The sequence below is a fragment of the Hippocampus comes genome, unplaced genomic scaffold (assembly GCF_001891065.2).
Source record: "Hippocampus comes isolate QL1 unplaced genomic scaffold, H_comes_QL1_v1.1 scaffold31, whole genome shotgun sequence".
Classification (NCBI taxonomy): domain Eukaryota; kingdom Metazoa; phylum Chordata; class Actinopteri; order Syngnathiformes; family Syngnathidae; genus Hippocampus; species Hippocampus comes.
The window spans coordinates 222,500-238,879 of record NW_017806069.1 but is presented as its reverse complement, the minus strand read 5'-3'; the positions used below and the strand labels follow the sequence as shown (position 1 = coordinate 238,879).

General features: G+C 49.8%; 2 protein-coding genes and 1 long non-coding RNA gene across 5 annotated transcripts in view; 2 read left to right on the top strand and 1 right to left on the bottom strand.

Moving 5' to 3' along the window:
- Positions 1–2,686: 2,686 nt before the first annotated feature.
- Positions 2,687–3,485, bottom strand: LOC109530210 (uncharacterized). Its single transcript, XR_002170980.1, has 2 exons — positions 3,265–3,485; positions 2,687–3,039 (listed from the first exon to the last, which is right to left on the bottom strand). It is a non-coding gene; the product is annotated as an uncharacterized LOC109530210 (long non-coding RNA).
- Positions 3,486–5,956: 2,471 nt separating this feature from the next.
- On the top strand, positions 5,957–12,804 carry dhx8 (DEAH (Asp-Glu-Ala-His) box polypeptide 8). Of its 3 annotated transcripts, none has more exons than XM_019893758.1 (22): positions 5,957–6,162; positions 6,337–6,422; positions 6,508–6,580; positions 6,782–6,867; positions 6,947–7,395; positions 7,544–7,688; positions 7,767–7,973; positions 8,155–8,242; positions 8,323–8,420; positions 8,537–8,684; positions 9,122–9,303; positions 9,376–9,570; positions 9,657–9,842; positions 10,095–10,305; positions 10,372–10,553; positions 10,785–10,925; positions 10,998–11,153; positions 11,239–11,376; positions 11,452–11,580; positions 11,665–11,861; positions 11,974–12,153; positions 12,520–12,739. In XM_019893758.1, the coding sequence occupies exons 1-22, from the start codon at positions 6,060–6,062 to the stop codon at positions 12,737–12,739; spliced, it is 3,600 nt and encodes a 1,199-aa protein (XP_019749317.1). In that variant the 5' UTR covers positions 5,957–6,059. The 3 variants fall into 3 exon arrangements, with proteins under 3 accessions (XP_019749317.1, XP_019749318.1, XP_019749316.1); XM_019893759.1 differs by having other exon boundaries at positions 6,508–6,583; positions 6,782–6,864; XM_019893757.1 differs by having other exon boundaries at positions 6,060–6,162; positions 6,508–6,583; positions 12,520–12,804.
- Positions 12,805–13,202: 398 nt separating this feature from the next.
- Positions 13,203–16,380, top strand: part of LOC109530161 (ATP-dependent RNA helicase DHX8-like) — an 8,166-nt gene continuing 4,988 nt past the window's right edge. The window contains exons 1-13 of the mRNA XM_019893728.1: positions 13,203–13,414; positions 13,484–13,569; positions 13,645–13,705; positions 13,799–13,884; positions 14,030–14,121; positions 14,247–14,552; positions 14,720–14,864; positions 14,933–15,130; positions 15,221–15,308; positions 15,380–15,477; positions 15,767–15,914; positions 15,989–16,170; positions 16,244–16,380. Coding sequence (XP_019749287.1) covers positions 13,312–13,414; positions 13,484–13,569; positions 13,645–13,705; positions 13,799–13,884; positions 14,030–14,121; positions 14,247–14,552; positions 14,720–14,864; positions 14,933–15,130; positions 15,221–15,308; positions 15,380–15,477; positions 15,767–15,914; positions 15,989–16,170; positions 16,244–16,380 — 1,730 coding nt within the window. The 5' untranslated portion in view covers positions 13,203–13,311. The remainder of the gene's footprint in view (positions 13,415–13,483; positions 13,570–13,644; positions 13,706–13,798; positions 13,885–14,029; positions 14,122–14,246; positions 14,553–14,719; positions 14,865–14,932; positions 15,131–15,220; positions 15,309–15,379; positions 15,478–15,766; positions 15,915–15,988; positions 16,171–16,243) is intronic.

Below are 16,380 nucleotides of genomic sequence, written 5' to 3'. Positions count from 1 at the left end.
CCAAGTTAATGTAAAGAGCGCTGACGACGCAGATCTATTTAGCGACACGTCACGAATCGCCAACGCAGAGCACTTAACTCAGAAGCACTTTGGACGTACGCGAGCGTCTCCACAAAAATTGGGTGACCACGCAAATGTGATTTGCGGGTTTTGAGGGGATTTTAAATTTGATCGAAAGTTTACAATTTTAAAGGAGTGCAATAATAGGAAAGCGATTTTTTTTTTGTAAGATGCACTTAGATGCACAAGGGATTCTGATGCGCCCACCCGAGAGCAGCAAGGCCACATACACACACACACACACACACACACACACACGCGCACACACACACGCACGCGCGCACACACAGACCACTTTTTGTGACTAGGTATCGAAAGCTGTTGAAGGATTCTCTCAGGTAAAAGATTTTTTTTTTCTAAATAAATGATGATGAAACTTAGATGGACACAAACGTTTATTTTGTTTGTCTTCATTCAATGTGCCCTCGGTCATTGCCATTGCTCCTTTCGCCCCCTAGTGTCGGGATGTCAAACATGTTGCTCCTCAACCGCCCCTTTTTTCTTTTATGTGCTGTATTCAATTCCGTTTTTTTTTTTTTTTTACTTCCCTGTCGTGAATACCTGAGTGCATCCGGACTTTTTTTTCCCCTCCACATTTTATGTTGCAGAATTATTCTGAAATAGAATTTAGTTATTTCTCTCGAATTTTGAGTACGAACGACTCGATTCCATGATGAAGCAAGTCTGGAATATAAAATGGTGGAGAATGGACCGGTAATGCTTTCTCGAAGCACTCATTTAGCTTTGAAAAGTCACAACACGCCGTCTTCAGCACTTCAAATTAATCAAATCAGTTTTTTTTTCCCCTTCATGATTGTGATTCACCGTGGGATTTTAATATTAATGTTCCATTTTCATCATCTTTTTCTTCCCAGTCGAAAATGAGACATTGTTCCCACAAGCCATGAATCATATCCAGATTTTTAATTTCTTGATGTAGTGTTATGCCAGCCTCCTTTTCTGTGTGTGTGTGTGCCAGTGTGTGTGTGTGTGTGCGACGTCTGGCGACTCCTCAGCTTCCCCCTCCTCCTCCTCCTCCTCCTCCTCATCGTCGCCCTTTCCAGCCTCAAAGCACCTTTTGAGGCCCGTCTCAAGCGTGCCACACTTTGGAGGAATGTACCTAATCATGTGTCCGACGTGATTCAGTCCAGGCGAGCGAACGCTTTTTCGCGGGTTCCGAGATGGTGTCCATGATGAGAGCGCGGGTCGTTTTTCATATTTAAGCTTGTCGCGGAGGAGATTCAAAGCATGCGGGAGATGAAGCCATGTCTGCGTGAGGTCGTCCGCTGCCAAATATTAACGTGGATTTATATGCAGTCTTTCACGGGGACTCAAGGACTCACGGGGGTTGATTAAACTGTGGACCTTGTTAGCCTGATGGAACATTCCGGTAGGAGGGTAAACCTCCTAAGATGATGCGGCGAAGTGATTTGAAACTGTTTGTTCATCAATCTGGTCACTGTCTTGGTTCACATCAGCAGTCATCCGGCGGCATGCGCTTAGCTGGCTAGTTGTGCCTACGCCTGGCTCCTCGTTGGCCGTGAGTGCAGGCGTGCCAGGTGAAAAAGAGAGAAGCGCGAGGAGAAACAAAAGATATAAATGCCCAATTTGACAGTCACCGTTTCAAATTGCGCCGCTTTGACAGCTTTGGAGTACCCTCGTTGTTGGCTGTGAGTGCACAAGAATTAGTTTAAAAGGCCAACGTGATGGCCAGCGTTTGGACTGTTGCTTTGGGCTGGTGTGGCTGCTTTCGAGCGCCACGTTGTTGAACTAGAGCATTTGAGTGGAGATGATTTTTCACCATTTTGAAGCCTCTTTATATACACTCTGGAGTGCAGAGCGCGAGATCGGATTCCAGAATTTAGAGCTCACAACCCCTCCCCAGACCCATATTTTGATTTTCGCTTTCCGCACAGGTCGTTGTCGAGCTACTTTTTGCCACTGAGGAGTGTGAATGGTCTGCCCGATAAAATGAACAACAGAGAGCACTTAAAAGGAGCGGCTGGGAATGATCACGCCAAGACAGCTAAGAATGTACGCAAATGAGAGTCTGAACCGGAGATGCTTTATAGTCGGCTTTACATATGCAAATGTTTGTCAGGTGGAAAAATGACTGCTCAGGTTCAAGAAAAAGAAAAGACGGGCCTTCGAGTGTGTTTTGAGGCTCCCCTCCCCCTTTCCCCCGCGTCTGGTTTGTGTCCCGCCTCACGACGACCTCCGCCACACACGTCCGTCCTCAGTCGTATGCAAAGCCGGCAGCCCAAATGAAGGGACGACAAAAGCAAACAAAACCCTCTGTAGCAGGTCCGAGCCGCCTCACACGACACCAGCAAAGTCCAAACACCTCTCCAGACCTCACGTCCACCCGCGACGACTTCTTCTTGCTCGCTTGGCCACGCCGTTCGTCACACGGGAAAAAGACGAAGCTCGCGTGCTCGTCCTCGATGTTTCTGTGTCGCACGTTGTTCACAAATGTGTGTCTGCCGTTTGCATTCGAGGAAAAAAAAAAAAAAAAAGACGCCGGCTCCAAAATCCGGTCTGCAACTAAATGGATTTCAATGCGCCGAATCCCTCATTTGCAGATGTCAAAGCGCTTCTTTGTTGGGAAGTTCTCCTTTTTTTATGCTGTTGTTGTTGTTTTTCAAGACAAAAATAGTTTCACACATACCACCTCGCAGAGATGCTCTTCAGTCCGTCCCAAAGGCCTCAGTGTGACCGCGGCCTGGCCCTGCACGCACTCAGGGAGGTTAGATGGAAGGTGCCAAAGACCGTGAAGTGTGTCAGGATGGATAGGAGGATCTTGCCATCTGTGCGCAAGTTTGTCTGTTATGTGTGTAAAACAATGTACTTGGAATCCTTCAAATTGGCCCACCAAAGAGACGGAACAATGGAAATGTTGTTCGCCTTTCACACAGAACCAAGTAAAAGTCGAATATTGCCATGTTGCAGCGCATGCACTGCAGCACTGCGTCCAGCAATCTGGTCCAAACATCTGCTGAGTGTGGGGAAAATTCATTTCGCATCCCAGGGGAAATCTGCAAAATTGCTGCATCAAGACATGACAGGAAAGTTGTTCACATTTACATTTCACACAGAGCCCAGTGAAGCAGGACGTTGCTGTGACTTGTATGCAACGCCACCATCAGATTATTCGGCGTTTGGAAAAATGGTCTTATCTGAGCCTGGATCCCCCCCCCCCCCCACCTTGTCTTTCACACAGAACCCAGCAAAGAAAGACCTTGTCTCGACTGTGCGCAAGTAACATGGCAATATCCTGCAGAATCCATAATTTCATGTCAACTAGTGTGTGCAAAATAGGTGAATGACTCGCCGGTGTGTTTCACACGGAACACAGCGAAACTGCCTGTTCCGTGCTCTTTCACGCGGCACACCAAAAAACGTCTTTTCTCGCCTCAACGACATCACATGCTGGTCACAAGGGTGCGCCGAGTCCACAATTTGTCTTTCGGGAATTGGCGAGAAACATCTGCAACTTTTCACTTTTCTTTCATGCGCAAGCCAGTCTGGTGCCAATACGCCCACCCCCCCCCACCCCCCAAAAAATCATTTTTTTTAAAGAAATGCATTGCGGTCCCAGCACAGGAGCAAATAACAAAAACAAAACCCCCAGGAAAATGGCCGCCGATCTACTGTGATGTCCTCTCATGTAAACAACAAAAAACACGGTGGACCCTCACCCACCTGCACCTGACCACCACACACACACACACACACACACACACACACGCCCTTGTCACGGGCGGGGTCAGGTCAGGTGTGTGTGTGTTGGTCCACGTGTGACAATCAGCGTGTTTATGTGTAACATGTCCATGTCGTTTTTGCTTTTGTTTGTTTGTTTTTAAAGCTATTCTTTGTTGGTCAGGCTTTTCAAAGGAAGATATTTTTCTGGTAATTGTGGCTGGTCTATTTGAATGATATATTTATGTAATAAATATGTGACTTTAAGTGACTTCTCTGGTCTGTTGGCTTTGTTTTCGATGAGGCGCTAATCAATTGAACCTCCAACCGCGCAGCTTTGGCTGTTGGTATCTGCGGACCGAAACCAAGAGAAAATGCGGTTTTCCCATTGAAAACGTTTTTTTTTTTGTTTTTTTTTAATCACACACACAACTAAAATGCTCTCACACATTACTAAAACACTCACATTCTACTGCTTTTTTCCCTCACTCACACTTCAGATTTTTTTGGATGGGGGAAATCACATACACTACTGACTTGACCCCTGACCCCTGCCTTCTTACAGCTCTGGTGAGGCTCCATGGGACAAGCAAGAGAAAAAAAAAAAAGGACACCCTGCTGGGCGTCGAAGTGTAAGTGTTGAGTTGCGGATGTGTTGTTGTCAAGTCAAGTGGGCCATGTGGGGATGGGTGGGGCCTGTCGTGGGGGACGTGAGCTCACGCGGGCAGCTTTCCTCTCAACCAATCCCTGCCTCATTTCTCTGACGCCAGCCCTGCCCCTCTGGATACACCCTTTTGTGCGAACCCCACCTCACACACAGAGCATCCCCCCCCCACACACACACACACACACACATTTCACGCTCCCTACCCGGTCATTGCGGGGAATTTTCCACTAGGCCGAGAAGGAAAGCCGCAGCCAGCTGCGCTTCCCAGTGGGCACCACGCTCTTGTTGTCTTGTTTGTTGGCCTTATTTTTCTCTCTCTTGGCACAAGTGTTCAAAACCATGAGCACTCCCTCTCCCAGATCACTTTTTCCACTCGCTCGTCTGCGGCGTCCATTCATGCATGAGCACACCGAGCGGCGGCGGGCCATGTGCATGTGAGCATGTGAGGCCCTGCGCTTATGTAAGACCCCCGCCCCCTCCTGTCCCGGTGCACATACGTGGGCCCGCAAATCAGGTCAAGCGAGGACGACGCGCCCAGACAGCTCAACTGCGACGTACACTTCAGTACAGTACAAAGTGTTTACTGCAATACTCTCACGCACACGACTGAAGCGCTGACGCGTCGGCGAAACGCACTCACACAAACGACTGATTTTTATGGCGCGAAACGTTCAATGTTGTTGCCCCCCGGGAAGGCCCTTCATTCATCTGAAGCAAAGCAATAACGAGGATAACAGGATGTCCTTCGGGCAGCTTGCTGGGTTTTTAGTGAATCAGATTTCAGCGCAACCACTAAGCGGACTGTTTGGGTACATGAACAGAATTGGATTCACTTCCTTTTGATGCCGATCGCCAAACTGATGTATGTCCATCATTCATGGGAGATGATGGGGGGTGATTTTATTGACGAAACATTGTTTTCAGGGCTGCTTCGTAAATGATCATTGGAGCTTTTCACACACACCTCTACTCTGCAAAAAAAAAGAGAGAGAGAGAGAAAACAGCAGCACCAATGTGTCTTTGTTGACAGGGGCTCTCAGATAGGCAACGAAGCAGGTCTTACGCTGAGAGTACAACAATAAATTGCACGTAGAGTGATTATGGTGCAGGAAGGCATATTTGGTAAGGTACCCCGTGTTTGAAGAGCTTATGTGGGACTTGCGAGGAATGAAAACATCTTTGTGCTGGAAGCTTCTCAGGCAATAACACACACGCACGTACGCACGCACACACACACGCACACACACAGGCGCGCGTACTGGGGTTGGGGGGGGGCACCCCCTGTTAAAAGTACAATTTAACAAACTTTGGCCAGCCGCTGAAAAAAATCGAATGGAGGTGGTTATCATGTTTATTTGCTCCACTATGAAATACTTATATGAACTTAAAATCAAGATGTAGTAATAAAAATAATGACAATTTGTATTCATAAAAATGCCATTCAAAATTCGTTTGGAAAGCAGTGAGGGCGCCATCTCGTGGATGAAAGCGAAGTCCGTTTGTCCCCGACGTGTCACGCTTTCGTATTTCCGCCCAGACCGGAAAAGGAAGTTGTTGGCCGTGTCCAATAATGTGCTAGCATGGATTGTTAGCTTCTGTTCCGACCAAGCGAGTAAACGAGACCCGAGCAAGGATGGCAGACGTCGACGAGCTCTCCCAGCTCGAGTTTTTATCTTTGGTGTCCAAAGTGTGCACGGAGCTCGACAACCATCTTGGAATCAGCGACAAAGATTTAGGTTTGACCACCACGCCGAACAATCGAGCTAGCTCGCTAAGCTAACTTCGCTCCAGCTAATGTTGACTTGTGTTGAATCGTTGTGTTGAATATTCAAGTTCGGAGTTAGCTTTTTTTTATGTGTGCGACTCGCCTACGATAGAAGTAATAAGGTGTTTGCTTGCTTGTATTTCAGCTGAATTCGTCATTAGCCTCGCGGAAAAAGAACCTACATTTGACGGCTTTAAAGCTCTCCTGCTGAAAAATGGAGCCGAATTCACAGTAAGTTCGTCTCATCAAATTTGTCTCATCATATGACAAATGTTGATTGTGAAGTTGGCGTTGACCTCATGGTGTTGTTTGGCAGGACTCCCTCATCGGCAACTTGCTCAGGCTTATTCAGACAATGAGACCACCGTCCAAATCGTCCACAAGTAAAGGTGGTTTGTCATTTTTCCCCTCAGAGAAATTCTGTCACATTAGTTAAATTCTCACTTATGTTGGGTTAAATGGCCCGAGAAGAGCAATAACCTTAATTTTCTGCCGGCATTCAGCATTGTGTAGACATTGATTGTGTTGCTCTCTGAAATGACACGTGAAATAAATACACTAAAAAAGATGTCTTGATGTTGCCATCACAGCCTCTGAAGCTCAGAAGCCAAAGTCAGAGAAGGACAGGCTGAAGGAGCTATTCCCTGCGCTTTGCAGACCAAATGAAGCACCGCCGGTATGAGCTTGACAACACGACTCACCCACTGATCGCGTGAAATGTGATCCGAGAGCACCGAGTGTTTGTGTTTCCTTAGAAACTCCTGGACGAAGAAGATGTGAAGGTCGCTTCTGATGCCATGAAGGAGCTGGAGATGTTCATGCCTAGCGTGAGCGGCACCGATTCCAAAAGCGATCGGAGCCGCACGGAGAAGAGCAGACGCCGCAGTCGGAGCAGAAGCCGGGACCGACACAGACCCCGGGACAGGGACCGCAGGAGGCATCACCACTCCCGTTCGCGCTCCAGGTCCAGATCTCGCTCCAGAGACCGCGATCGCCCCAGAGACCGCGAGCGCTCCAGGCGGCGTGAGCGGTCCTCCCGCTGGAGCGAGCGCTCACCGAGCCCCCGCAGAGATCACGACCGAGACTGGAAGGACAAACACGTGGACCGCCCGCCCCCGGAGGAGCCGTCTGTGGGTGACATCTACAACGGAAAAGTCACCAGCATCATGCAGTTTGGATGCTTTGTCCAACTGGAGGGCCTCAGGTCTGTAACTGCTCTACCAATCTGTGCGCTTCACATGGGAGCGGTCTCCTGTGGCTATTTTTACATCCTCCTTCCTGTGTTGGTGTCCTTTTGAAACCGAATTTGTCTGATAATGTAAACTGCGTGACAAATCAAATGTATGCTGCAGGAAACGTTGGGAAGGTTTGGTGCACATTTCGGAGCTGCGACGAGAAGGCCGAGTGGCCAACGTGGCCGACGTGGTCAGCAAAGGGCAAAGAGTCAAGATCAAAGTCTTGTCCTTCACGGGCTCCAAAACCAGCCTCAGCATGAAAGTGAGCGAGGGGAACAAGGTCATTATGAGCAAGACGTCTCAGCACTCGTCGTCACCGGCTGTCATCCGCCTTTTTCAGGATGTGGACCAGGAGACGGGTGAGGACCTGAACCCAAACAGGAGGAGGAACGTGGGCCCCGACGGCAGCGAGGAGGTGAACATGAGGAACCCCGACGGGCCCAGCAACCTCAACCTCGGCCCCGCCCGCGAGCTGGAGCAGGATGACACGCTTGAGAGGAAGAGACTCACCAAGATATCGGATCCAGAAAAATGGGAGATCAAGCAGGTTGGTTGGAACATGTGGAATACATGACAGACCGAAATCTAGCAGCAAAAATGGCTGACAGACTATTTGATCGAGAGAGAAAAATGCACCGAAAGTCCAAGGGTAAACTCTTGATTGCCTGTGCTTTTAGTAATCGCAGTAGCTGCCCGCCGTCTCGAATAACGGTTAATTATTCCCTCAGATGATCGCCGCCAACGTTTTATCCAAGGAGGAATTCCCCGATTTTGATGACGAAACGGGGATCCTTCCCAAAGTGGACGACGAAGAGGGTAACGAAACATCTCATAGTCCGCTCAGAAACCGCATGAAGGCGTTGCGCTCACGCGATCTGCCGTCACGCTTTCCCCAGATGAAGACTTGGAAATCGAGCTGGTGGAAGAGGAGCCGCCGTTCCTGAGAGGACACACCAAACAGAGCATGGACATGAGCCCCGTCAAGATTGTCAAGGTGCACTGAGACGTTATAGAAGTCGGGCGAGACGGTCTTTTATGTGAAGTTTGCCCCGGCCGGCGCGGACACGCCGATGAACATTTCCGCATGCTAATGTATGTGTGCGCGCGCAGAATCCCGACGGCTCGCTGTCCCAGGCGGCCATGATGCAGAGCGCTCTGGCCAAAGAGCGCAGGGAGCTGAAGCAAGCGGCGCGCGAGGCCGAGATGGACTCCATCCCCATGGGCCTCAACAAACACTGGGTGGACCCGCTGCCCGACGGTAAGCGCCGCCGCCGACTTGCAGAGATGCAGACGGCCCGGGTGGATTATACATGAGAGGCGCTGCGGTGGAAATGTGCTGATGTCAGCTGAGATGTCCAGGACACGATAAGACAGAAGTTGCATCACGTACGTCGGAAGACTTGGCTCGAGCTTTTTTGAAAGTGCAGCAAACGGATCCACAAAAAAAGTGAAATCTGCGCATAAAATGGATGTGATGTCCATTGTCGAAGGGAAATGAATCAGTCCCATGCTTTCATTTTGTTTCAACATTTTTTTAGTATTCAAAACGACGTTCAAGTGTGTTTGGAAAATTATTTGTCTTCAAACAGAAAATCATTATGTTTCAATTTAACTTGATGAATGAACCCATTGGAAAATATGTGTAACCGTTTTGTGCTTTATTTACTCCAAACGATGATGTGCGTTCCGTTCCAGTTGACGGCAGGCAGATAGCCGCCAACATGCGCGGCATCGGCATGATGCCCAACGACATCCCCGAGTGGAAGAAGCACGCCTTTGGCGGCAACAAGGCGTCGTACGGAAAGAAGACTCAGCTTTCCATCCTGGAGCAGAGGGAGAGTTTACCCATCTACAAACTGAAGGAGCAGCTCATTCAGGTTCCTTTGCGCCCTCGTCGACTCCCGCCCTGGCTTCGACTCGCCCGCCGAGCTCTCGTTTTCTCGTCGCAGGCCGTCCACGACAACCAGATCCTGATCGTGATCGGCGAGACCGGCTCCGGGAAGACCACGCAGATCACGCAGTACCTGGCGGAGGCGGGCTACACCACGCGGGGGAAGATCGGCTGCACGCAGCCTCGCCGCGTGGCCGCCATGTCCGTCGCTAAGAGGGTCTCCGAGGAGTACGGCTGCTGTCTTGGACAGGAGGTGCGCGTCGCACGCTCTTTCCGGTGGCCGGACCCCCGGCGGAGATTTTACGGCCCGCTTCCTGTTTTGAAACTCCGTGTCCATAGGTGGGCTACACCATCCGCTTTGAGGACTGCACCAGCCCCGAGACGGTGATCAAGTACATGACGGACGGCATGCTGCTGAGGGAGTGCCTGATTGACTCGGAGCTCGGTCAGTACGCCATCATCATGCTGGACGAAGCCCACGAGAGGACCATCCACACCGACGTCCTCTTTGGGTTGCTCAAGAAGGTTCGTGGCACTTTTGGGGTTTTTTTCTGCAGCATACTTTCATATGCACGTCGTCATTGATATTATTTTCATGTTATTTATTACATGATCAAAAACACTGCCTGAAATCGGTTTCTCGATACCGCCAGTGACTATTTGAATGACTGTATTCCATTTGTCAGTTCAGTGAGACCACATACAAATATTGCGACATTGTCTTTTTTTGCAAAAAAAAAAAAAAATCTTTGCTGCCGTGGTGGTTTTGCTCGGCAGACGGTGCAGAAGCGGACGGACATGAAGCTGATTGTGACGTCGGCCACGCTGGACGCCGTCAAGTTCTCGCAGTACTTCTACGAGGCGCCCATCTTCACCATCCCCGGCAGGACGTACCCGGTGGAGGTGCTCTACACCAAAGAACCCGAGACCGACTACCTGGACGCCAGCCTCATCACCGTCATGCAGATCCACCTGACCGAGCCGCCCGGTACGTCACTTGTGCCACCCCTCCCCATCCAAACCGTCAAGTCATGACGTCCTCCTCCTCCGACAGGCGACATCCTGGTCTTTCTGACCGGGCAAGAAGAGATCGACACCGCCTGCGAGATCCTCTACGAGCGCATGAAGTCTCTCGGCCCCGACGTCCCCGAACTCATCATTCTGCCAGTTTATTCCGCGCTGCCGAGTGAAATGCAGACCAGGATCTTTGACCCAGCGCCGCCGGGCAGCAGAAAAGTACGTTTAGCCATCGACCGGCGTGACCACTTGATTAGGTACAGCTTTATTCCGCAACATGGCAAGAGCAGCCCAGAACTCTAGTGTGTTGCTTGAGAATAAAGTAACTTTTAAAAAAAATCCTCTTGAGTAACTGGTAAATAACTTGAGATTTATTTTTTAATCAGAGGTCAAGTCACTGCTCCGAAAAGTCTTCGCGTGCATTTTCCGAACTTAGTTTGTTCCTGTTAGGTTGTCATAGCAACCAACATCGCCGAGACATCGCTGACCATCGACGGCATCTACTACGTGGTGGACCCCGGCTTTGTCAAGCAGAAAGTCTACAACTCCAAGACGGGCATCGACCAGCTGGTGGTGACGCCTATTTCGCAGGTAGCTTGCGGCCGCCGCTAGGACTTCCCGTAAACCCGAGCTCGTCATTAAAACGCGTCTGAACTCCCACAGGCTCAAGCGAAGCAGAGGGCGGGCCGCGCCGGCCGGACGGGTCCCGGCAAGTGTTACCGCCTCTACACGGAGCGAGCGTACAGGGACGAGATGTTGACTTCCAACGTGCCGGAGATCCAGAGGACCAACCTGGCCAGCACCGTGCTCTCGCTCAAGGTACACACGGCCGCCACACGACGAGGTCACGCGGATGCCATCAGCACCCGCGCGCCGAACACGATTTGCGCCCTCTCTCCGGCAGGCCATGGGCATCAACGACCTGCTCTCTTTCGACTTCATGGACGCTCCCCCCATGGAGACGCTGATCACGGCCATGGAGCAGCTGTACACTCTGGGCGCGCTGGACGACGAGGGCCTGCTCACGCGACTCGGAAGGAGGGTAAGGCCGCACCGCCGGCAATGTTCTTTGGTTGGATTTTCGCCGATGGCTGACGTGCGCCGGCGTCCCGTGCAGATGGCCGAATTCCCTCTGGAGCCCATGTTGTGCAAGATGTTGATCATGTCCGTGCATCTGGGCTGCAGTGAGGAGATGCTCACCATCGTCTCCATGTTGTCCGTGCAGAACGTCTTCTACAGGCCAAAGGTGAGCCTCTCCCTTCTTTGGAATTGACGTATTTGTTATCGGCGTTTCTCATGAACTGTTTTATTTCTTGTGTGTGTGACACAGGACAAGCAGGCCTTGGCGGACCAGAAGAAGGCCAAGTTCCATCAGCCCGAGGGCGACCATCTCACCCTGCTGGCCGTCTACAACTCGTGGAAGAACAACAAGTTCTCTAACCCTTGGTGCTACGAGAACTTCATCCAGGCTCGCTCACTCAGGAGAGCGCAGGACATCCGCAAGCAGATGTTGGGCATCATGGACCGGTACTGTCATGACACACGAGCACTGACCGAGTGAAGAAAATGGATTCACGGCTCAGCCTGAATTCCTCAAATCACGTCATCGTCTCAGAAGCTTTTAAACGCTGCTTCTCAGACACAAGTTGGATGTGGTGTCCTGCGGCAAAGCCACCGTGCGGGTCCAGAAGGCCATCTGCAGCGGTTTCTTTCGCAACGCCGCCAAGAAGGACCCTCAGGAGGGCTACAGGACCCTCATTGACCAGCAGGTGGTCTACATCCACCCTTCCAGTGCTTTGTTCAACCGCCAGCCTGAATGGTGAGAGGAGGGAGGGGGCGAGGGGGTTCAAATTGTTTTTTTCCTCTTTGAAATATTTGTCAGGTATTTTAAAACTAAAACTCTTTAGATTTTCCAAAACAAATGTGAAATGTGATTAATTTCCACGTATGGAAATTGGAAACTGTAATATTTGGTTCTCATACATATTCGGAATAATAAAAAAATGACTGCAGTTGACTTACCTCATTTACGTGCTACACATCTTTTTAATGTCACTTTTTTCAAGATAAAATTCTCAGATTTTTTTCTTTTTAAGCTCTTTGTTCATAAACATGTTTTGCCTCTATTGGACGTCTGTAATATTTTATTTTTAATGGGCTGATCGCATTCCCTTTTCGTCCTCAGGGTTGTCTACCACGAGCTGGTGCTGACCACCAAGGAGTACATGCGCGAGGTGACCACCATCGACCCGCGCTGGCTGGGGGAGTTTGCGCCCGCCTTCTTCAAGGTGTCCGACCCGACGCGCCTCAGCAAGCAGAAGAAGCAGCAGCGCCTGGAGCCTCTCTACAACCGCTACGAGGAGCCCAACGCCTGGAGGATCTCCAGAGCCTTCAGGCGACGCTGACCACTTTCTTGCCAGGGTAGTCGCTGTGCTGACTTGACATTTAGTTGTTTTTTTAAATTCCCATCGAAAAAAAAAAAAACACACACACACAAAAAAACCCCACACGACTGTAAATTTTACCTTCATTATTTTCAACACTTCATGTTGTGCTCATCATATGATGAAGTCACGCTTATGTTTGCGAGAAAATGTATACAATCCAAAAATAGTTTTTTTTTTCTGTGAATAGTAATTTGTTATCCCGTTCTTGCTCGTCAGTCTATAAAAAATGTCTTTTTGAATACAAAATGGCCTTAATGTTTTTTGGGGCAAAGTGGAGGGGTGGGGACTAGTAATTTACAATGATAAAAGAAATTATAGAATCACTGAAAGGTATTTCACGTGAAATACGCAGGTAGTTTTAAATATTTAGTTTTCATTATTTTAGTCCCATCTGTTTCTCCTTGGCGTTCCGATCGTTACATTTATTTCACATATGTGGCCACCAGAGGGCGACGTTAGTGCGGCCGCTTGGTTTCAGTTTAGCGTAGAAGAAAAGTCACTTCGTGTCATTACAAACGAGTCGAACCAAAATGGCAGCGCTGGATGACCTGAAATGTTTGGAGTATTTATCTTTGGTGTCCAAAGTGTGCACGGAGTTGGAAAACCACCTTGGAATAAGCGAAAAGGATCTTGGTATGCCACAATTTATCAGGTAACACGTTTTAATGTCGAAGGTTTTGCTCACATGTTCTTGTACGCTAGCTGAATTCATCATCAGCCTCGCAGACAAACATCCAACATTTGGGGAGTTTAAAGCTGCCTTGACACAAAATGGAGCCGACTTTACGGTGGGTTTCGTGTAGAATTGACAATTTTAACATTTCAGACAGTTGTTGGACGACGTATTGTGTTGTTTCTTTCAGGAAACGCTCACCACGAATTTATTTCGGATTATCAAAACCATGCAAGCGTCAATGACTCAAGGTAGACATTTTCTTCCTTCTGTGTAATGTTTTTAACCACGAATATTATTGCGGGTATTGAATATGGTCTTTGTTTCCCTACGGCTCACGATAGCACATCAGCAAAACCCCAAGAGCGAACGAGACAAGCTGAAAGAGAAATATCCTGCTTTATGTAAAGCAGATGATCCCGTGTGGCGGGTATGGCACTGCCCTCTATTCTCAAACAATGAATAAACTTTCTTGCATCCACTTTATATTGAAGTCAGCCCTGCAAATCCTGACATTCGTCTCTTGTTGGAAAAAGCAATACTGAAAGTATTGTTTGTGACTTTCTGGCCTTCAGATGACGTCATGCCAAGACATTAAAAACGATGAGCAAGTTGCCGCAGCAGCCATGAAGGAGCTGGAGATGCTCATGCCTCACTGTGCACCTGGGTGAGTTTCCAATAAAACTGCATAAACACCCCCCACCACCACCACCAGGCATATTAAACATTCACCCATTTTCTGTGGCTTTCACCTGAATGAGGAATCTTAATGTCACTTTGTCATTCTCTCACCACAAACACAACATTGCACAGTGCCAGAAAAAACGCTGCAAGCAAGGTGAGCACTCAGAAGTCGCATGGTCTCAAGTTGACAGACTGTGACGACGATGCGTCGGGCAAGCGGCGACGGAAACGACCGTCCCGCTGGAGTGACCGACCGCCGAGCCCGTCCCGAGACGCCGCCCGGGAGGAGGTGATCCCGCAGCCCAAACCCGTCGAGCGGCCTCTGTCCGACGTTCCCGTGGTGGGCAACATCTACTGTGGGAAAGTGTCCAGCGTCATGCAGTTTGGATGCTTTGTCCAGCTGGAAGGTCTTAGGTATGCCCCGGTGTTTGTGGAAATGTTTTTTATTGTCAACCTTTTCTGACCACTGTCATGACCTGAAAGTTCAAGTCCTGCTCTGAAACAAACTCCAGGAGAATGGGGGGGGGGGTTATTTTTTTTTTAATCAAAAAAATGTGTATATATGAAAAACATGTATGCAGGAAGCGCTGGGAAGGTCTGGTGCACGTGTCGGAACTGCGCAAGGAAGGGCGAATAGCAGATGTGTCGACTGTGGTTAGCAGGGGACAAAAGGTCCGGGTCAAAGTCCTGTCCATGACCGGAACAAAGGCCAGCCTCAGCATGAAGGTCAGTCCCAGTCGGAGGAGGACGAGCGGCAAAAAAGAACTTTGACAGAGCTGTAAACGTTGTTCCAGGACGTCGACCAAGAAACCGGAGAGGACCTGAACCCCAACCGTAGGAGGAACTTTGAAATGGGCGCGGGTGCCGGGGACGATGCCCTGAGGAATCCAGACTTTCCCGTGGAGGTCTGCATTGTGGAGAGCGAGGAGAACCCAAGTGAGCAAAAGCGAATGGCCAAGATCACCGACTTGGAAAAATGGGAGATCAAACAGGTCAGCGGTCATCAAAGACAAATCATTAGAATTAATCGATCAAGTGGATTCCTCACTCCGATTCCGAACAGTCTCCCCTTCCTCATCCAGATGATTGCCGCCAACGTGCTCCCGAAGGAGGAATACCCGGAGTTTGATGAGGAAACTGGAATCCTTCCCAACTTTGACGACGAGGATGGTAAGCGTGTTGCTGATTATTTTTTTGACCGTTCACGTGACCGTGTGATGACATGCCGATCACGTCACCAGATGTGGACGTGGAGATCGACTTAGTAGAAGAGGAACCACCCTTCTTGCGGGGTCAGACCCGGTGGAGCACCAGCATGAGTCCCGTCAAGATCGTCAAGGTGCATTCTGATCATATTTCTAGAAAATGGCTCTAATGAGGTTACCTTTTAATGGGGACATTTTGTGGACATTTCAATCTTTGTATGCAAGTATAGTAGAACCTGGGCTGAAATGGCAATATCACATTCAATAAAAATAAAGGTGATGTTGACTTTAAAAAAAAACATTCAGAATTTATATTTACTTCATGTTGTTTTCTGTGTGCTGAACTGTAGTTCTTATGAAGACTTTTTTTGAAAGGCAGAATATTTATTTTGGATAATGATTGTCCATTTTCTCTGTTTTTAGAATCCCGACAGCTCGCTGTCACAGGCGGCCATGATGCAGAGCGCCCTGGCCAAAGAGCGTCGCGAGCTCAAGCAGGCGGCTCGCGCAGACGAGATGGACCGCATCCCCACCGGCCTCCACAAGAACTGGATTGACCCCATGCCGGACTGTAAGCACCGCGACGTTTGATTGAGCGCGGGGAGCGACTGCGAGCCCGGCTCACTCGCTGTCCTCCCCTCGCAGACGACGGGCGGCAGATTGCCGCCAACATGCGCGGCATTGGCGCACTGCCGGCCGACGTTCCCGAGTGGAAGCGGTACGCCTTCGGGGGCAACCAGGTGTCCTACGGCAGGAAGACGGAGCTGTCCATCATGCAGCAGCGGGAGAGTCTTCCCATCTTCAACCTCAAGCAGCAGCTGGTTCAGGTCCGGAAGGCCACTGGGGCTATCAGGAAGTCCTGCCCTCCCTCGTTCATTTTCTCTCCTTCGCTTTCCGCAGGCCGTCCACGACAACCAGATCCTGATCGTGGTGGGCGAGACCGGCTCCGGGAAGACCACGCAGATCACGCAGTACCTGGCGGAGGCCGGATACACGGCGCGCGGGAAGATTGGCTGCCCGCAGCCCCGCCGCGTGGC